At 49.6% G+C, this 19,673-nt stretch overlaps 6 protein-coding genes across 6 annotated transcripts; 5 read left to right on the forward strand and 1 right to left on the reverse strand.

The window, feature by feature from the left end:
- The first annotated feature begins 7 nt into the window (after positions 1-7).
- F5B22DRAFT_621840 (mitochondrial distribution and morphology protein 38) lies at positions 8-2,442 on the forward strand. The gene has a single exon (XM_047975915.1). The coding sequence runs from the start codon at positions 479-481 to the stop codon at positions 2,144-2,146; it is 1,668 nt and encodes a 555-aa protein (XP_047827148.1). The 5' UTR covers positions 8-478; the 3' UTR covers positions 2,147-2,442.
- On the reverse strand, positions 2,185-2,646 carry F5B22DRAFT_427966 (uncharacterized protein). Its single transcript, XM_047971729.1, has one exon. The coding sequence runs from the start codon at positions 2,490-2,492 to the stop codon at positions 2,223-2,225; it is 270 nt and encodes an 89-aa protein (XP_047827149.1). The 5' UTR covers positions 2,493-2,646; the 3' UTR covers positions 2,185-2,222.
- A 275-nt stretch (positions 2,647-2,921) lies between these two features.
- On the forward strand, positions 2,922-5,568 carry F5B22DRAFT_621842 (uncharacterized protein). The gene is made up of 6 exons (XM_047975916.1): positions 2,922-3,591; positions 3,678-3,927; positions 4,020-4,174; positions 4,253-5,103; positions 5,163-5,482; positions 5,551-5,568. Exons 1-4 carry the CDS (start codon positions 3,386-3,388, stop codon positions 4,905-4,907), a joined length of 1,266 nt encoding a protein of 421 aa, XP_047827150.1. The 5' UTR covers positions 2,922-3,385; the 3' UTR covers positions 4,908-5,103; positions 5,163-5,482; positions 5,551-5,568.
- Positions 5,569-6,020: 452 nt separating this feature from the next.
- F5B22DRAFT_621847 (multidrug resistance protein fnx1) lies at positions 6,021-8,734 on the forward strand. Its single transcript, XM_047975917.1, has 3 exons — positions 6,021-7,201; positions 7,333-7,372; positions 7,436-8,734. The coding sequence occupies exons 1-3, from the start codon at positions 6,497-6,499 to the stop codon at positions 8,524-8,526; spliced, it is 1,836 nt and encodes a 611-aa protein (XP_047827151.1). The 5' UTR covers positions 6,021-6,496; the 3' UTR covers positions 8,527-8,734.
- Positions 8,735-9,595: 861 nt separating this feature from the next.
- F5B22DRAFT_427985 (uncharacterized protein) lies at positions 9,596-13,605 on the forward strand. The gene is made up of 2 exons (XM_047971730.1): positions 9,596-12,795; positions 12,855-13,605. The coding sequence occupies exons 1-2, from the start codon at positions 9,812-9,814 to the stop codon at positions 13,456-13,458; spliced, it is 3,588 nt and encodes a 1,195-aa protein (XP_047827152.1). The 5' UTR covers positions 9,596-9,811; the 3' UTR covers positions 13,459-13,605.
- A 1,239-nt stretch (positions 13,606-14,844) lies between these two features.
- On the forward strand, positions 14,845-19,182 carry F5B22DRAFT_427991 (uncharacterized protein). Its single transcript, XM_047971731.1, has one exon. It carries the CDS (start codon positions 15,254-15,256, stop codon positions 19,019-19,021), a length of 3,768 nt encoding a protein of 1,255 aa, XP_047827153.1. The 5' UTR covers positions 14,845-15,253; the 3' UTR covers positions 19,022-19,182.
- Positions 19,183-19,673: the final 491 nt, after the last annotated feature.

The raw sequence follows: 19,673 nt of genomic DNA on the forward strand, positions 1-19,673 counted from the left end.
ACTTTTTGTCGCAGATTGCCCCATTGAGATCACGTGACGTGAATGTCTGCAAGTACTTTGTACTTAGATTAAATGATGATCTAGCCTGGTCGGAATTATCGGGCGTTCCAAAGGTGCGCAGGAAGATAGTCTGAAGATAGAACACCAAGCATTCCGAGTCTGTACCGAATGCTTGTAGGTATCTGAGTACTTACCTACCTACCTATATACAGAGTACATATAGGTACCTACTTTGGTACATATATACATGTATGTAGTAGACTACATAGACAGACCACTTGCAACCAGTCAGGTACTGTCTCCACCCCATTCTCTCCGCAACAGCCTGCATTCAATCCTTTATTCATTCAATCACTCACCCACTCACTCACTCACTTCTTCATTCTTGCTACTACTCTACTCTTACTTACTGTCCGATCTTTCTTGTATTCTCCTTGTGTAACAATTGAACCAATTATCATTCAGCGCCTCTCCTAGGATGAGCGCTTCCGCCAGAGCTGCCCAACGGGCCGTGATAGTAAACCCCTTTGCAGGCCGGATTGCGACACGGCCTGGGCTCGGTCTTCCCGCTTCCTACCTCGGACGTCAATCCCGACAGTTGCCTCTCGACGTGCCTACCCGCGCTCTCCTGATTCCGCTTCGAAGCATAGCAACCGAGCGACATTCAGTCGGCGGGCATGGTGGTCCTCCTCCAGGATTCAACGCAGAGGAGGCCAAGAAGCCACTCCCTAAATCAGCATCACCAGCGGCAACCAAGGAAACACGAGACCAGAAACCAGCAGTCTCTGAGAAGGCCGCTGCTACCGCCACAGAGCCTAACCAACCCTCCATAAGTGAATCCTCCGCTGAGCCTAGGTCCTTGACCGAACTAGCTGCCAAGAAAGAGCAAGATGTCGAAAAGAAGGAAGGAAAGCAGGAAAAGAAGCTCACTCTGGGCCAACGGATAAAGCACGAGATCCAGCATTACTGGGATGGCACAAAGCTGCTAGCTACAGAGATCAAAATCAGCAGCCGGCTAGCGCTGAAGATGGCAGCCGGTTACGAGTTGACTCGCCGAGAGAACCGTCAACTCCGGCGGACAGTTCAAGACCTTGGTCGTCTTGTTCCTTTCTCCGTTTTCATCATCGTCCCTTTCGCTGAGGCTCTTCTGCCTGTTGCTCTCAAACTGTTCCCTAATTTACTTCCGAGTACGTATGAAGGTCAGCAATCCAAGGACAAGAAAGCTGCGACTCTCAGAGCTACCCGTAAGGAGGTCAGCTCTTTCTTACGCGAAACCATGAAGGAGACTGGATTGCCGCTGTCTCCTGCTACAACGCAAAAGGAGGAATTCGCTACATTCTTCCGTAAATTGCGAGCAACTGGGGAGACCCCTAGTACAGATGATGTCATCAAGGTCTGTCAGGCTTTCAAAGATGACCTCACACTTGACAATCTTTCACGACCACAGCTCGTATCTATGTGCCGTTATCTAAATCTCAACACTTTTGGCACAGACACCATGCTCAGATATCAAGTTCGCCACCGGATGCGTCAAATCAAGCGAGATGACAAGGCGATCAGCTTTGAAGGTGTCGATAGTCTCAACGTTTCGGAGCTCCAGACAGCGTGTGCCAGCCGTGGTATCAAAACACACACAGTTTCCCCAAGCAGACTGCGAGAGGATCTTCAGTCCTGGCTCGATTTGCGGCTAAAACATAAAGTACCTTCTACGCTCCTAGTTTTGAGCAATGCTTATATGTACGGCCAGCAGTCCGAGCGCGGTGGTTTCCACAGCCAAATTGAAGCATTGACTGGTGTGCTCTCCTCAATTCCTGAAGAGCTGTACCACGAGATAGAGCTCGAGGTACACAACGCAGAAGGTGCTGCCACCAACAAACAACGTCTTGATGTTCTCAAAGAGCAACAGGAACTCATTGAAGAAGAAAACAACCAAGAGCAGGAAAGTCAAGACACAGGATTTGCCACACCCAAGGACGTGGAGGACATCGATGAAAAAGAAGATCGTCAGCTCGCTGCTTTGGAGCAGGGTCTTGACAAAGAAGTAGTGGGCGAGGCTGCAGATGCGGAGGCTGACCATGCCCAGCAAGCGAAACAAAACCATGCCAAGTCTCCAACACAGGTGGAGGCAAAAAAACAGGAGAATTAACGACCAACGCCTCTCATGAATAGTTATATTTTGAACTTGTATTATACCACGAGTATGTCACTTCTCATTTGTAATATCATTGGCAATCAAATGCTAGTGTACCAAAGCGGAACAGGGAGAAGGTATCTTCTAGGAGTAGCGGTATGGGAATATAGATAGAGAGACCACGGCCATCGTGCAATTGACGATACAATAGATTTGGATTATGAGCTTGTAAATAACGCAAATAAATTGCTCTTGTAAACAGACCCAACGTCAGAACGTCAGATACCAACAAGAGAATGCTTAACATAGAACCAAAGGTTGTTAGGTCCAATATTAGTGTACAATGCGGTTGCCATGACATGCTCACCAATCACGGGGTATAAGAGCTGGCTGGAAAGGATGCTGAGGACCAGGGGCACATATGTTGGTTACATATATGCACCTGGACCGACGATGCACTACAGGGCACGCCTTGCTTTCTAGAACTCATAATTTGGAGCTGAAAATGCAACGGAAAACGAAACAAAAAGGTAGGAGCCTTGTAATGCTTGTATTCAAGTAGCTTGCTTCAGCTCCTCGATCTCCGGCGAAAGCCGCCTTGTCTCATCTCACCACTTAATTTGAAGGTGCCGCAGCAATCTTCTACTTGCCTCTCGTTGGACCACTGCTTAACGAGAGGAATTGTGATGTTTGACTACTAAGGTAGGTAGGCGAGAATATATATATGCGCATATGTCCACGTAGAGTGACCCGCCTGGAAACAATCTAAAACAAAGGTAGCTGAAGACAGGGCTGGGGATAATGTAACTCCACGATCATCAAACATCTCCGCGAGAAGCCTGTGTTTCAAGTGTCAGTCTCGTGGCATACTTACCTAGGTAAACTACCTACCTAGATAGGTAGTATGATATTTTATCTCCCCTCCAGGCGTTCGCTCGCTCGCCGAAAGGATCCGGCTCTTGAGACATGACAGAGGAGGAGGCACAGCCAAATCCTTCTGACTGCCCAACTATGGAAGAAAATGAAGCCATATAGGCTCTCACAAAACTGCAGGTTCCAGGGGGACAATCTGCGTGAAGGTATTATTAGATCGACGTGGGATGTCTGTTCAATTGTTATAATACGATGCCGAACACACGCTTTCGCGCTGATGGTCGAGCAACGGCCTTGATATCGAGCTGTAACTTTCTTTCATTCTGAAGATACCCACTTTCATTCACTCCCTTCAAAGTTCGAGATACTACGGGTGTAGCCATGCGTGTTCAGGCAGGATTCCTCACGCTCTTTCTTATGTCTCGGGGAACAAGCGCACTTTATGACTTGCCCGATGCACCACTAAATCGCGATAGACAGCTCATTGATATTTTCGATACAATTCATTCGGATGTTCTCAAGCGAAGCACACATGATGCAAGGTTCCCTTTGAATTTTAATGTTGCAAATCAAGTCTTGTCGAGTGGGTATGTTGTGCCCAGAGACTGGGTTTATATCACCTTTCAACACCTAGAAATAACCTATATATTAACAAAAATAATTCACAATCTAGGAAATTCCAAGGCGCCCAGTTGTCAGTGAAATGCGTCGAATGCAGTACAACCGGGGAGGTTGTAGCCTCTGCTATGCTACCAGACATCAGCGACATCGATATCACACAACCCGGGGATGTCTTCGATGACTCTATGCTAGGGCTTACGTTCAATGGGGTTGGTGCAACTATTGACCTAGACCTCACGGCGGCGGCATCAGGAGACTTTTCTGTCCCGCTACTCACATCAGAGAGTCCGATTGGAGTTTCTGTAAGTTATACTCAGTAACCCTTGGTTTGAATGCCGAAGCTTGATTTCTCAAGATAAAACTCAGAATACCAACCTCGAAATGTGTTATGTAGGGCCCGGGATTTCAAATCGGAGTTGTATTCTCTGTAGACCTCGTCCTCAAAGTTGACGGCGAGGTCGAAACGGAAGGGGGTTTCAAGGTTACCATTCCCGATGGCGCATCGTTTATCATTCTATTTGACGACTCAAAACCAAACGTTGCCAAATTGTAAGTATCTAAATATCATTTCCCCGACAGTAACCATGTCAAAACAGTAGCAACAGGTCCTAACCATATCTCTTGAAGTAACGGCGCCTCAGCCTCTCTGCTACCTATCACAGTCAACCTACCAGCTAGCGTAACAGCAGCTCTACAACTAAAGGTCGAAGCCGGTGTAATGCTCCCAGATATCAAAGTCTTTGAAGCAAAGGCGCTCGCCGGCGCATCCATCTCAATCCCCGAACTGATCCTCAAAGAATCAGCATCCTTCCCATCCAAGACATGCGCGGTCCCCGTGTCCGCAGAGGTAAACATCAACGCGGGCGTATTCGTCGACATTGGCGCAGATATAGCAGGCATCGACCTCGGCGATTTCAATCCCACAGCTTCGACGACGTTGTTCGCGGCCTCGACGAGCACTTGTCTGAAGTCTGTCGGCGGCAACAGTACGGCTACAGCTACACCCAGTGCCACGAGGCATTCTGGGGGTACGATTCCTACGAAAGACTCGGACAAATCTAGCTCATCCTTCCCGAGTCCTACCACGTTTTCTACCGCACGCACGTCCGCCCCGCAGAGTCTTCCGTCGCAGGATACTAGCAAATTCGGAGCGCCGAGCTCCTTTGCCGTGTTTGCTCGTGCGACGCACGCAAGGCGCAGTGCCTACCCTATTACGCTGCAAAGCCTGGCCACGCCTATTATCAACTTCGCGACGGCGATTCCAACCGTAGCATATGCGTAACCAACTAGCCTTGGCAATCTCGTGAGATATATTCCCAGGTCACAAAGACTAGGTACCTACTTATTGTACACCTCCGGGGTTTTAGTGTTAGTCACTACCTCCATAATTATAAGTTGGCTATAACCTTATTATGCCCTTAATATTGCCTGAATATTTAGCGGCTATAGTGATTAGACCTGAATTACACGTTTAATATGTTAGTAACACTCCTACTGAATCTCTGCTTTTGTATCGGGCTGACGTCGAAAACCTTAGAATAAGTGTACTTCAGGTAAGGATTAATATACAACTCTTGTTCTTTTTCTAAGTATTTCTTGTATGTACCCTGCGTTATACACCTATTGGGAAACAATTGATGAAATTGACGCAACTTGTACCTAAGCGTGTTAAGCGGCAAATCCGTCGAGTCATTACTAGGAAGTTCTCCAGCTTTTAAGTCGCCTGCTTCTCCTCTGTAGCCCGTTCACCCTAGCAACGGCGTTAGAGACTTCCAACTCAAGTTATGATGTGTATACCTACACCAAGAACTATGCGTCATATACGTAGTATATCATTACTGGCACGTTGATTTTGTAACCTACCCCAAATTTACATGCACAGTTAGATGGGTGCCTATCTTGGTAAGCGGCTCGCTCTTTGACTTACCCGAAGTCCGAAATCCCCGTGCAAGTAAGCAGACAGGCTTAGTATGAATCACACCATGGTCTATAATTCATACTTAAAGGTCTAGTGTACGGGCTAGAATAGACAGATAGGTACTTGACCAACTCTTAGTATAAGCTGCCAAACAATACATACCCCGGCATTAATATAAGCTTCGAAGAAGAAGGACTTCGAACGGCCCATTATCAAAATTAACGATGAGCAAGGGAATGAATCATAGGGGTTTCTGCTAGTACCTTACTTACTTATTTACTGTAGGCCGTTGCGGTGAAATCAAACAGTCAGTCGCTGAGGCGTATGACGCCAGCATGTCATTGCCTTTACATGTATACAAGGATGCGGGATAGAGATCAGCTGTACTTTACGTACTTGCTAATGCATGTAATAATGAATTATGTAGCCACGGCCATGATGGACATACCTACTTATGTATGTACCTCGATGAAGGCTGTGGCAAGTCGAGTCAACCAAAACTCTTCAACGGTCTACCGTCTACTATGGTAAGTAGGCTCGGACATAACAACACAGTAATACCCACCACCGACGACCTAGTCTAGCTTAATCTGAAAGCGGAAGCCCCTACGGTACTTGCGTGGGCATCGTTGAGATTTGGGCCTGCGATGCCATGCGATTCAGTGCCCCTGGCTTGCAGCTCCCCAAGTCTCCACTGTGACTGTAGCGTCGGACGAAGAAGTCCTTGGTCTCGGCTATAGCTTGTTATCCGATCGAGGTGTAATGATAATTTTCTGTGATGACTTTTTGATCATGGGTAGAGGGAGCCTACAAAACCAATCGATACCCCTCCTCTATGCCATGTAGATAGACTGTCATCCGTGTCAGCTATATTTACTATATGCCCCGCTGCCAAGTCAAGTAGACAGCTGCTTGTGGCACATTCCATAGAACTGTTTGAGCCGAGTATAGCCATGGTGCTGGAGGACGAGAAAGCGGCAGATCTCGAGCGAGGCGCTGGCCTCGCACATGCCGAAGAAAAACCCGCTACGCCGACTTCAACCAACGATGACCTCAACGCCACGGGTCGCGATGCTGAAAAGCCTGCAGAGGGTCTTGACGGCACTCCAAAAGAGGTGAAGGCAGTGGAGCAGGATGGCGCGACGACAACACAGCCGACGGATGCCGATGATTTACCAAACGGGGGACGCTCGGGGCTGGAGATGACCGTGATCATGGTTGCGCTCTGTACGGCGCTCTTCCTCGCGGCTCTGGATATCACTATTATCACCACAGCGCTGCCTACCATTGTCGGCGAGTTCAACTCGTCTTCCGGGTACACCTGGATTGGCGCAGCCTATACCCTTGCGAGCTCGGCGACGGTACCGAGTTGGGGGAAGGTCAGCGACATCTGGGGGCGCAAACCCGTGCTGCTGGTCGCAGTCGGCATATTCTGGATTGGGTCGTTAATCGCAGCCCTCAGCAAGAGCATTGGCCAATTGATTGCCGCCCGAGCCATCCAGGGAGCTGGAGGCGGTGGAATTGTTGTGCTTATCAACATCGCGGTCAGCGATCTCGTCTCAGTCCGCCAGAGAGGCCAGTACTACGGAATCTTCGGCGCCGTGTGGGCGCTGGCCTCGGCTATTGGGCCAATTCTAGGTGGCGTTTTCACTTCCAAGGTACGTCCCTCCTCCAGGAGTTCGATCGAATCAATGCTTGTCTTGGTGTCCGAACTTCTACCCACCCCTCCTCCTTCACCACCACTACCACTAGGTATCCTTGACATCAAATCTAATGAAAATGTGCTTAGGTTACTTGGAGATGGTGCTTCTGGATAAATTTACCGTTTAGTGAGTTTTCCGAGCTAGCTAATGGTTGAGCAAAGCAATACTAATCAGGATGTGCCAACCTAGGTGGCCTTGGATTCGTGATTTTGTTTTTTGTTCTCAAGTTGCATAACCCCAGGACACCAGTTCGCCAGGGCTTAGCTGCTATCGATTGGCTGGGCAGTGTGTTGATCATCGGTGCTACGCTGCAGCTACTCTTCGGTCTCGAGTTCGGAGGAGTTACGTACCCCTGGAAATCTGTCCCTGTCATCGCCTTGATCGTATTCAGTATCGTCACCTTTGGCGTAGCGATCTTAGTCGAGAAGTATGTTGCCGAGTACCCCGTGATACCTCTGAGGCTTTTCAAGAGTCGCCGAAATCTGGCGGCCTTCGCCATATGTTTCGTGCACGGTTTAGTATTCATTTCGGGGTCGTACTATCTCCCGCTGTACTTCCAGGCCGTGGTCGGAGCCTCATCTCTCTTATCCGGCGCCTACTCGTTGGCTTACGCTCTCTCGTTATCTTTCATCTCTACGGGCACTGGAATATGGATGAAGAATACTGGTCAATATCTCCCGCCTATCGTTTTTGGCATGCTATTCCTAACTCTGGGTTTCGGGCTCTTCATTGATCTCGGTTCCCATGTAAACTGGGCCAAGCTTGTTATTTACCAAATCGTGGCAGGTATTGGCGTTGGGCCAAACTTCCAGTCCCCTCTCATTGCGCTACACTCTGGTCTGGAGCCTCGAGATATCGCAGCTGGAACAAGCACATTCCAGTTCATACGCCAGCTTGGAACATCGATATCAATTGTGATCGGTGGCGTCGTGATCCAAAACGCCATGGAGAAACAATACCCAAGCTTAGTAGCTGAGCTTGGGCCAGAGCTGGCGGGTCAGCTCTCCGGCGGCAACGCAGCCGCGAATGTAGGGCTGGTTGCGAGCCTCACGGGAGAGCAAGGAAGAGTGGCGCGGGACGCCTTCTGGAACAGCTTACGGGAAATGTTCATCGTTTTTACCGTCATCTCAGCCGTTGGGCTGCTTGTCAGCCCGTTCGTTGGCCGAAGGAAGCTAAGCAAGCAGCATACTGAGCATAAGACCGGCCTACACAACCTGGCCAAAAGAGGAAACCAGGAATCCCAATCCGAACCCACGTCCGAAGGCGAGAAGTCCACCTAGAGATAGAGAAGGCTTACACCCTGATACACACAACATTTCGTCGCCCATAGATAGATAATGCTGCAGTAATTTGATAATTCTAGTACATATATAACTAGTTATAACTATAAGTATATAGTTAGAAACAAAGCACTACATAATACCCGTAACCAGTACCCCAACAGAATTCACCAGATTGGCCAACTGTAGACCGAGCATGTACGAAGTAGGGGAACGATGAAGAGTTTGGTGGTGGCGTATCGTGCCACGCCGTGCCATGCCGATCAACTGTTTAAGTAAGTAAGAGGGTTTCGGGTTTATCTGCCGACATCCATCTTGCTAGCTCCCGTTCCCCACGGGACTGACCTGCAGTACGTACACGTACACTTAAGACTCTTCCATTATGAATTAAGGGCAATTAGATCATTCCCATGTGGTAGATAGGTAGGTAGGCAGGTACCTAGATAGGTATTGGACCCTCCATCTTCCAACCTCGATCCATCTACCTAGCCTAGATTATCAACCTATCTCGTCACTATATAATTGCTAGGTGTCTACAAGTACACTTGTTTGTATTGGCACAATCGCGTAATCGCGTAATCGCGTGAACACGCCCAGGTACGTAGGTACGTCCCTTGGTACATAAGGAGTACGGTATGTAGGCAGAAAACGCGTCGGTTACCTTACCCACGTGAACGTAACCAGGTGTTGAGGCCACATCATCTGGCCCTCCAAGGTTCTTATTGTAACCTAAAATAACCAGTTTGAAGAGAGTAGCTACATCATGACGGCGACGTTGTGCGGTTGAATCAGACCTTAATTGATCAGAAATTACGTACATGTACGTACATGTACGTACCACACGATACCACATGATAGCATATGATGATAGGTAGGGCAGAGAGAGAGGGAAGGGAAGGAGCGAGTGGGGTACGTCACGCCCTTGCCAGAGTTCTGCGGAGGGGCAGCTTGGTCGGAGGGACAACAAACTCAAAATGGCAAGGTGGACCTAGGGTCTGTAAACATCAACACGCGCCGAGAAAGCCTTGTCCCTGTCGATTGATCCATCTATCTATCCATCGTGCATCGTGACATCTAACAATCCCAACTTTTTGTCAGCCTGGCATTTGCAACCATCCATTCCGTCTTGTCATCAATTACTGCTTCAACTTCTGCCGCTTCTGCTTCTGCAACTTAACCACTGCCTACCTACCTACTCACTCACCACATCTATCTGCTTTCTGCCTATTGCACGCACACCTCACACACACACCACCGCTTGCTCTCTCCCATCCACCACGTCGCGATGGGGTCTGCAAGCCCGCCCAAGCGCATGACGCGTGCGAGGGCAGCTGCGGCTGCGGCCGCGGCCTCGGCCACCGTCTTAAACCCCAAGACCACCAAGTCGGACAGAGTGACCAAGTCGACCAAGGCTACCAAAGCCACCAAGGCTACTACTGCCTCTACTGCCTCTACTGCCTCTACTGCCACTGCTGCCACTGCTGCCACTGCTGCCACTGCTGCCACTGCCGCATCTGCGAAGAAGGCTGTCGCCGCGAAGAAGCCTGCCGCAAAGAAAGCCGGTGCAAAGACCGCCGCTAAAACTGATATCGACGCTACTGGTGCCGCCACGACTACTCCTGATGCTACCACCTCTACTGCCTCTGCCTCTGCCACTGCCGCCACTACCACGACTACCAAGAAGGCTACTGCTACCGACAAGTCAGCGGCCACAAAGAAACCTACGGCGGCCAAGAAGCCTGCTTCAACGAGAACTGCTACGAGAGCCGCAGCAAAGGCTGCAACAAAGGCTACTAGTACAGATACAACTACACCTAATACCACTACCTCCACTGCCACTAAGAAGCGCAAGCTTCGATCATTTGATAACGATGAAGAGGACGACTTATCCAAAGAAGATACCACTGAGAGCACAATGGGCCAACCAGCAAAGAAGCCGCGCGGTCGGCCCAGACGGGTTCCTACTGGCACAGTCACCACTGTCTATGCCACTGAACCTACTCCAGGCCTCAAGTCAGCCGTCTCTCGTCCTGTCTCAAAGGTCACAGGTGCCCTTAAGAAGACCGTGACATTCGAAGAGCCAGAGAAAGAGAACATGCTGCCTGGTGCAGCAACAAAGGCCAAGACTGAGACTACTGAAACAACTGCTACAGGCATGAGAGCCAAGCCTGTTCGCAAGCCGGCTGCCTCTGGCAGAACAACACGAGCAAGCGCACGGGCAGCTACTACTGATGTGACAGAGAAGAAACCGCTCAGCCCTAGAAAGGATGTACAGAATCGTCCTCTGTCACGAGATGCCGGCTCTGATGACGAGCTTGCCACATACGAGAAGACTCCCCTAAAACCCTTGATGAAGAGTCCTGTCAAGCCACCTACTGGCGTTAGAAAGCTTGAACCTCCCCCCTCTGAGAAGGATTCGAATGGAAATTCCCCGCCTTCTCTGTCACCTGAACCAGCTTTCACTTCTGTCTTTAACAGTCCAGCTCGGCGACCACCGCCATCGCCCATTAAGAATATGATGATGTCACCAGCGAAGAGAGTCGGTGGGCTTTTCGGTTCATCCGCAGGTGCCGATGAGAAGACTGTTGAGTCTCCCACCAAGTCGGCGATGCTTCAGTCGCCTGCAAAACGTCCTCACATGCCTCTCCAAGCATTCCAGTTCAATCAGGAACCAGCAGGTACTAGCCGTTCGTCTCTAAAGACGACTTTGCTAGGTACACCTGCGAAGCGTCCAGCTTCGCCAATGAAGTTACTCGGCACTCCAATTCCACGAGCGGAAGATAAGCCTCAGGAACCTTCCAAGGACAATTCACCCACCCCCCTAGAGGATATTAGTGAAGAACAACCAACCCCACAGGCAGAGGGAGAGCCTCAGCAAGCCATGAAGGACAACATCCCTCCATTCGTAGAGGAGATCAGCGAAGAAGAGTTACAGGCTCAGATTCGATTAGAATCCATCCAAGAAGCCAATGATGAAGATAGTCTGTCGCTTGAATCGCCTACTACCAAGCTCGAAGCATCCAGTCCTCAACTTGAATTTCCTGGCCGTCTTTCAGCTGTCTTGCCAAGACATGCTGATCCTGCTCTCAAGCCAAGCCCCCCAGCGGTGCATGAGGCACCCAATGATGAGGCAAGCGTGGAAGTACCAGCTGCTGCCAACGATCAGGACACCGCAGTGCACTCAGATTCTATGCCAGCGACACCTGCCCCACCCGCTCCCCCCATCTTCAAGAGCACTGAGAGAAAGATCACAGGAGTTGCTGCCAGAGCAGCCAGCAGAGCAATCAGATCCGTCCAATTGGGCGCGTGGAGAGCTTCTAGCCCTATGAAAGTCCCTCAGTCTCATAAAAAATCTGCTTCTCAATCCGCCGATGCAGAGGATAGCGACGATGAGTTTTCGCTCCTCGACGAGAACGACTTTCCTGTCGTTGAGACTTCAACTGCCAAAGGCTTCTTCGATGATGAGATGAAGATTCGCGACGATATGGAGAAAGAAGCTGCCATAGCGGCCATGGAAGCCTTGGTGGAAGCAGAGATTGAAGCTAAGTTCTCCAAGCACGGCTACCCAGACTTTCGTATCACAAGTGAGGATCTTGAGATGATGATTCCGCAAGATCTCGATGCTCCAAACGCGGATCTCTCAATTATTGCTGAGGAGTCTGAGACATCTCTCATCAATACCCCAGAGGGTGAGAAGTCTCAACGTCGCGCTGAATCGGTCTCAGCAGCGAGCCAGGAGTACGGTGATGAGAATGCTGTTCCAATTGACCCTGCCTTGTTTGGGAATGGAACAGAGGCTACGTTTAGTAATAAGAACCCAGTGACACCAAAGAGACCGTTTGCACCCAGGGAGTTCCATACTGTTTCGAAGGTGCCTCTTAAGCGTGCCGATGACTCACCTCCTCGTAGCCCCAAGAGACACTGCTCTTCTGCGTCCAAGGCTACTTCTCGACACGCTGGTACACCTGCCCGAGCAGCTCGTGCTGATCTTGACCCGACACTTCTACGTGGAGCGATTGTATTTGTCGATGTCCATACCACCGAAGGCGCTGATGCAGGTAGAATCTTCGTCGATCTTTTGGTTCAAATGGGCGCTCGTTGTGTTAAGAGCTGGCCCTGGAACCCCGCTACTAGCACGGACGCAAAAGCAGATGCATCCAAAGTGGGGATAACTCACGTGGTTTTCAAAGATGGAGGCAAGAGAACACTAGAGAAAGTCAATGAGAGCAACGGCCTCGTCCAGTGTGTCGGTGTCAGTTGGGTCTTGGAGTAAGTTGAATCGTAATTCTTACTTGTAGTTAACCCAATTACTGACAGCAACTGTACAGCTGTGAGAAGGAAAACAGATGGGTGGATGAGAAGGACTATAGAGTTGACACTTCGCTTGTTCCTCGTGGCGGTCATAACCGACGCAAAAGCATGGAACCTAAGGCGGTTGCCAACATGAACGGTACGCTGGTCACTCCCGTGAAACTTGTCTCCGGCTTCGGACGTGAGCCTCAGACGGTGCCCAATAACTATTTGAGCCGCCGTGACAGCAGCCTTTGGATGCGCAGCCCCTCTGAGCATGACGATGAAGAAGAAGAAGAAGAAGAAGATGCTCCAAGTGAGCCGAGTGAGATGGATTGGGAGAGTACCAATGCCCCTGTCCTCACGCCTTTCCCCCAGACGCCAGCACCTGAGGCAGTAGCCAGATTTGCGTTAGACGTCACTCCTGGCACACCTACCGGGTCTTTTGACTCGACATTAGGCAATAACAAGCTCCTTATGCAGACCTGTCCTCCCAAGTCGAGCAAACTCATCGAGATGGACGAGGGTCTTATGAACCGGGGCCAAGATCAGACCGTCATGATGCGCCTAATGGCTGCACGACGAAAGAGTATGCAGTTCGCACCCAAGGTCGCCAGCCCACTGAAGAAACAGTGGAAATAACTCGATTACTCATCTATATAATATGGGATCGTGCCTATTATCGGACACGACGAAAGAAAGGGGGGGGGAGAAAAAGAAAAGAGAAAAAAGAAAAAACAAGAAGAAGAACGCAGAACGTAGGGGGAAAGAGCCGTGTATGGAATGATTGTTGAAATGCTTGTATGGAATGATTGCATGGAATGGTTGTTGATTTGATTGTTGATATCATTATGCCGAGGAACCCATCCCTACTGTCGGACGCTCTCTCGAGAAAAGAGTGGCAACAGATGGAAGCATGGTTTTTTGTGCCGAGCGATGCACACTGGATTTCGCAAGCCCGCCTTCGCCGGCTGGGGTAAGATGATATGGATTGTACTCGCTTTTGCAGCATTGCCTTCGAAGTTGGCAGAGCCCCCTACTTTCATTAGTGGGGATTTTGGGTGGACGGTTGGTTTCCACACAAGCTTTTGTCATTACCTCGATGTTGCATTCCCGCCTTCGCCGGTTGGGACTCTCTGGATGGCAGCATTTGCACCTACTACTCACCTTGCAATGACGGTTGGCATACTCGTTCTCAGGAAAGCATGTTCGCTGGAGTACTTGGAGTATTGGAGGGGTTGGACTGGATGGATGCGGACTCGAAGGTGCAAATGTATCATGGATGCATGGGGCACGACTGCGCGCCGCCTTATTAGTAGCTCATAGTAGTATAAGGCCAGTCCAAGAATACAAAACAAAATCAAGTATCGTCATAACTGACTCGAAAAGCATGAGTGACGTAGACGCTGCATTGAATACTAGGTAGTAGAGCATGATAAAACACTGCGAGCGTTGAGGAAGTGCAGTCAGCAAATGTCCATGGAGCCCAACCTGCCCATCACATGACACGAATGGCCTACCTACTTTGTGTGCTTGATAGGCGCCCATTACACTGGATTACACCCCCTAAGAATTTACGCAGCGTAGGCATAATGGCAAGGAAATGATCAGGGTGTTATGTGATACGGGATATTTTTATGGCTATGCTGCACCTAGGTAAGGTATAATAAACTGCCCTAGTCAGTACCTAACCTAAACTACCGACATTTGCATGTGCCGAGCGCATCTAGGCCAGTTAGTCAGGCACGGCTACACAAGGGTACACCTACACCACTTCTCCCATGCGGAACATGGTAGCAGAAGTCCTTAGTACTGAATCTGTACACTAAACTTGAATGACATTGTTTCATTTCGTGACATGATTTTGTATGGAGAGAGAGATATATATATATATATAGTATGTAGCTAGTATAGGTACAGGTACAGGTAGGGGGGGCCACCTTTCACATGCATCGACGAACTCCACGGGCAAAGTCTTGGCATACGCCAACTCGATTTACCTACCTTCTTTGAGTAAATCAACCTCCCTATTGTCCAAGTTCTCCACTCCCGCATCACCGAACCGCCAACTTCGTATCTAGTTTACGTGCGTTTCGTTTCGTTTCGTCTTCGCTTCTCCGATCGTAATGACTTAGAATAGTATCCAAGCATTCGGGCCCAGGCTGGGATTATCAGCATCCTGCTTGTCCACTCGCCATTGCCGCCTCTATTCCTGCATTAGCCCGAAGCCACCGAGCCACCGAGCCACCGAACCGCCGAACCACCCATTTATCAAACCAAGACTCCTGACTATAGCCACTTCACGATGCCGGCCTCCTTAGTTGTAAATCTTGGTGCTGGATATAGATAGCTTCGCCTCTCTGCTGAACCGGAGACGCCATATTCATCTCGCAGAAGGGAGGGCTGCTTCATACCACTGAGCCAGCCTCCGGCCGCTATGACGGACTCCAATGCAAACCCCCTTCCTCGCCCCAACACCCCTGGGCGGGTCGCCGCCAGGACTTCCATTCCGCCATCTTCCAGTAGTTATGGTAGCTACGACACCGGCGAGCCGAGTACTGCTGCAAATCAACCCTATGATACATCGGTAGATAGCACATCCTTTCGTCGAACGGCCCTTCGTAGGCCTCCAGACCCGAGCCCAGACCCGCAGTCTGTTCATCATGAAGAGCAGAGTCGAGACCATGATACACACCGAAGGCTTCGACTTCCCAAGCCCCGGCCGAGTGGTGGGTTTCTTCTATCGAACAATATCTTGGGCCAAAGCTCCAGCCTGGAGACTAGGCAGCGAGACGGTGATCGGAGGAAGTCTCGTATTCCTGTGGACAGTCGCACAGCGAAGAGTCCATTCAGATCTTCCGAGCATCGCAGTCCTTCAGAATCCACCGGTCCCAGAATTACACTAGATGAAAAGGAAAGCACAAAAGCACCACCAGCACTGGTGTCCAGCGGCGCCGATGCTCGAGAGAAAGAGGATAGGCCGCATAGCCAAATGGCTCTCAGGCGGAGGTCCATGATCCCGTCGCCACGACCGAGTTCGGCCCCATTAGATGTCGACTCGAATCAAATAGTATCAATGGCTCTCGACTTGAGCGAGTCTAGGCGGCTAGCGTCAAGAAGAAACATTTCAACCCCCAACCCACCTCGCCTCGTTCAGCTCCCCGATACCACTGCTGGACGTAGTCTTAAGCAGCATCTACAGCAACAAAGACGGACCTCGCGCAACATATCTCCGAGAGCGGATCGGATTCTGTCTCCGAGAATCGTTTCAGCACCCAGGATTAGCAGCCCCTTGCAACCTGCTTTCGAGCATGATGGCAGCTACACCTACCACTTTTCGGCTTCGACGCTGGATCGAGCTCAAAGGGCGAAGAAATACCTGGAGCTTATGGCTCAGTACAGGAGACTTTTCTCATTTCTACCTCCTTTGAAACAGAATACCCGATCGCGGCCATCTACTGCAAATCCATTGACATCCCCTAACTCTACAGGCTCACCCCGCGATCCTGTTCTTACCTCTCAAAACCAAGTGTTGGGTCGTCCTTATAATCCTCTCCAATATATTCGAAACCGAAAGATCCGCACTCGCGAACGCAAGGTCATAGACGGAGAAGCTCAGGGATTTGGGGATATAATTAAAACCACGGACTGGGTTGACCAGGTTGCGAGTTTCGCCGCAGTGTCGCCTACTACTTCCCGCCGGCCGAGCTTGCCGCCATTTTCGGCCGCAGATGAACACCTAGCACAGCAGCTTCCAGCTTCGAGTCTTCCGATGCCAGTCTCGACATTGACTAAGCCCAAAAGGCCTAGATTTGACTGGAGTATCGACCCAGCAGACATGCTCGCAGATGTATATTGGCTGGAACAGGATAACAATAGGTATCTCATCGAAGATCGGCACTTTACAAAGATATATACACCCGAGACAGCAGTCTCTCAACCAATCGTCCTAGAACTTGAGCCTAGCCTTGCCGTACCCGCACATATAGGAAATCCGGAGGCCAATGACAGCGACCTGCCTCAACAGGACATTAACCGTTCAACAAATACAGACATAGATACAACATTATCAAGCAGGAGATATCGTGCTCGCCAGAAACTTCAGGATCTAAGAGCACATCATAGACACAGCTATTCTACTCATTCCCATCATGACTTCCTCAGACTCCGACGGAGCTCGTCATCAGATTCATCTGATAATGAAAGTGATCGCCGTAGAAGAGGTCGTACCGGGACCATCAGTGCTAGTGGCAAAGATTTGCTGGAGAAGCAGATGAATGATATGCTTGCAAAAGAATCCCAAGATGAGCAGGAACTTGTCGCGGGCGTAGTCAATCACAGTCGCCTCAAACCATTACCGGCTGGAATTAGTGCCCCTGAGGGAAGCTCTCAAATCTCTCATCTGGGCCACCGGCGCACAAAATCACATATGCAAGGCACCCAGCAGGCGGGCAAAGCTCTAACAGATAAGCCAACCCAAACGCCGCCATTGAATTCTCCACGTGCGAGCTTGGAAGTACCTAGTGGCCCCTACAGGTCTTCTCTAGAACTTGATTCCCCTCGGCCACCCGTATCTGATGTGGTGCTAAGGGGTCGTCAAAATGGCTGGGTTCCTGCTATTGGAATGGACCTTTCACCAACAGTTAGTCGCCCTAATTCACCGGCGCGAAAACCATTCTCGAAAGTAAAGAGCATATTTCGAGATCGCAGCCGAGATCGTGAAGAAAATGACGACAGGGTTAGCAGCCCCGTTGATTTAACTGAAACACCCAGCATATCTCAAATAGCTGAAGATGCGGCCCTGTCCATTCAGCCTATCCGGCGCCAGAGATCTAAGAGTTCGACTCGTGAGTTCGCTTTAAGAGCGGCACACGAAAGTCATAAATCACATCGAAGCGTGGGAAGCTTAAGCCTTAGACCTGATGAACAAATTGGGCTTCGGACTATCTTCAAAGGAGGTGCCAAACTTGATGATATGATACGTGGTGGCGTCTCAAAAATGACAGATCTTATATGGAAGAAGGACTCCGATTCTTCTGACTCTTCAGACGATGATTCTGATACCGATTATCGCAGAGGTCGGCCTACAAAGTTGTCCTTACTATCTCCAGTGAGCTCAACACGCCACGATGACAGCCGCCGCCCAGCGAAGAACTACATGGATATTATGCCAAACTTCAAATCGACGACGGATTCTATGGACAGGTCCGTTTCTCAAAACATTGATACCTCTTTGCATCCAGTCTCTTCACGACCCCCCAGCAGATCACCCCGCTTCGACCAACTCAAACCGCCACGTATTGATATTCGTAAAGCTTCACCTGAGGCATCCGAGCTTGAGGATGATAATGATAGACATCCCCGAGAGTTTATCGACCCAACTTCGTCTGAAACGGATTCATATTTCCACGACTCCGATCATCTCATAAACAGACCAAGACAGACGTCAAAAGAGCTTCAACACTTTCACTCCAGAAATAACAGGGAGTCATCTGTTTCCCATTTAGATAACGGGCCGCGCGTATATAGCCATCGAAACTGGGTCATCCCCGACCTCACCTCGTTGTCTCAACATGCCCTCATCTCGAGACGTGAGGTAGCCCGTCTACGCACATTGATTCTCTGTTCGGGTATCAAAGCTATGGAAATTTCCCGCCGCGCAAATGAGCCCCTTTCTCTTTTCGGGTCAGATAACATGACGATGGGCTTACAGGGCATGGGTCTAAACCGTTTTGTGCCAGATGAAAAACGTCAGCTGCATATGCCGCAGACGGAGCTTTTCCCTGCCACCGCTGGTGTTCTCTCCCATAATATCGATCGCTCTATTGATAATTTCGAGAAATCTGCCTCTGAATTCTCAAAAGATGTGGCACGTCTCCAACACCAAGTAGACATGGTTCACAATCGCGTCGCTGTTGAGTTGATGGACATGACACATCACGCTGCTGATGAAGCTGATGAATTGAGCCTCGACCTAGTAGATTATCAACGCCTCAAGGTCGAGGACGCCGTGAACACGATAGATAATATGTTGAGACAGCGACGGCGGCGTTTCCGTTGGGTGCGCAGGGCCGGCTGGTTAGCTGTTGAATGGGTTCTTGTCGGGTTTATGTGGTATGTCTGGTTTATCGTTATGATTACACGCATAATACTCGGTGCAGGTCGAGGCGTCGTCTCTGTTATTCGATGGCTTCTTTGGATTTGACCTTGCTGCACCTTGGAGCTTCCTAGCTGTTTCCACGCTAGTAGACCACAGTCTGGCGACCCATTATCCTCTACATTTCTTTACATGGGGCGTTTATGCCACCCTTTCAGATACCCTGCCTCCCTTACCAGTATCTCCTTAACAAACTAGACCTTTCTAATTGGATAGAAATCATTTTCTGAATACTGCACATCCCCCTACTATGTTCCATCACATGCTAGAATGAATCACTTCGACGCTACTAGCAGGCAGCGGTGTGAACCTGAGTAGTTGGTTTTCACCATAGCAACAACCTTCGGATAATCAAGGTAGCTAGCTGGTAATTATTCGTTAATAATAAACTGTACAAGTAAACTTAAGAATTTTGTCCAGAAAATCACAACCACCTCAGGACATAATGAATAAGTTAGGATGATATTTCTGTCGGATGTTTCAGCCCTAGCCACAATCAACCAATATCCCTCGTAGTCAAAATCTTTGCAATTGAGCAAACAAGCACTGTGAGCTTCAGTCCCTTGCTTGCGGTTTGTGAGACCTTTGGCCTGTGCTTAAGCAACTATAGTTTTGTGCTTTGCGTAAGTGCAACCTTCTTTTTTCCACTTCATGCAATGTTCATCGCTTTTTGCGCTTTATACTTCTGCTAGCAAGTACC

Source organism: Xylaria bambusicola, assembly GCF_022495145.1.
Source record: "Xylaria bambusicola strain CBS 139988 unplaced genomic scaffold F5B22scaffold_51, whole genome shotgun sequence".
NCBI lineage: Eukaryota > Fungi > Ascomycota > Sordariomycetes > Xylariales > Xylariaceae > Xylaria > Xylaria bambusicola.

Coding starts and splice junctions, on each gene's coding strand:
- F5B22DRAFT_621840 (XM_047975915.1), top strand. CDS start 479: ATGAGCGCTTCCGCCAGAGCTGCCCAACGGGCCGTGATAGTAAACCCC.
- F5B22DRAFT_427966 (XM_047971729.1), bottom strand. CDS start 2,492: ATGTCATGGCAACCGCATTGTACACTAATATTGGACCTAACAACCTTT.
- F5B22DRAFT_621842 (XM_047975916.1), top strand. CDS start 3,386: ATGCGTGTTCAGGCAGGATTCCTCACGCTCTTTCTTATGTCTCGGGGA. Junction 3,592..3,677: donor AATCAAGTCTTGTCGAGTGG/GTATGTTGTGCC, acceptor TTCACAATCTAG/GAAATTCCAAGGCGCCCAGT. Junction 3,928..4,019: donor AGAGTCCGATTGGAGTTTCT/GTAAGTTATACT, acceptor TGTGTTATGTAG/GGCCCGGGATTTCAAATCGG.
- F5B22DRAFT_621847 (XM_047975917.1), top strand. CDS start 6,497: ATGGTGCTGGAGGACGAGAAAGCGGCAGATCTCGAGCGAGGCGCTGGC. Junction 7,202..7,332: donor GTGGCGTTTTCACTTCCAAG/GTACGTCCCTCC, acceptor AAATGTGCTTAG/GTTACTTGGAGATGGTGCTT. Junction 7,373..7,435: donor CTGGATAAATTTACCGTTTA/GTGAGTTTTCCG, acceptor GTGCCAACCTAG/GTGGCCTTGGATTCGTGATT.
- F5B22DRAFT_427985 (XM_047971730.1), top strand. CDS start 9,812: ATGGGGTCTGCAAGCCCGCCCAAGCGCATGACGCGTGCGAGGGCAGCT. Junction 12,796..12,854: donor GGTGTCAGTTGGGTCTTGGA/GTAAGTTGAATC, acceptor GCAACTGTACAG/CTGTGAGAAGGAAAACAGAT.
- F5B22DRAFT_427991 (XM_047971731.1), top strand. CDS start 15,254: ATGACGGACTCCAATGCAAACCCCCTTCCTCGCCCCAACACCCCTGGG.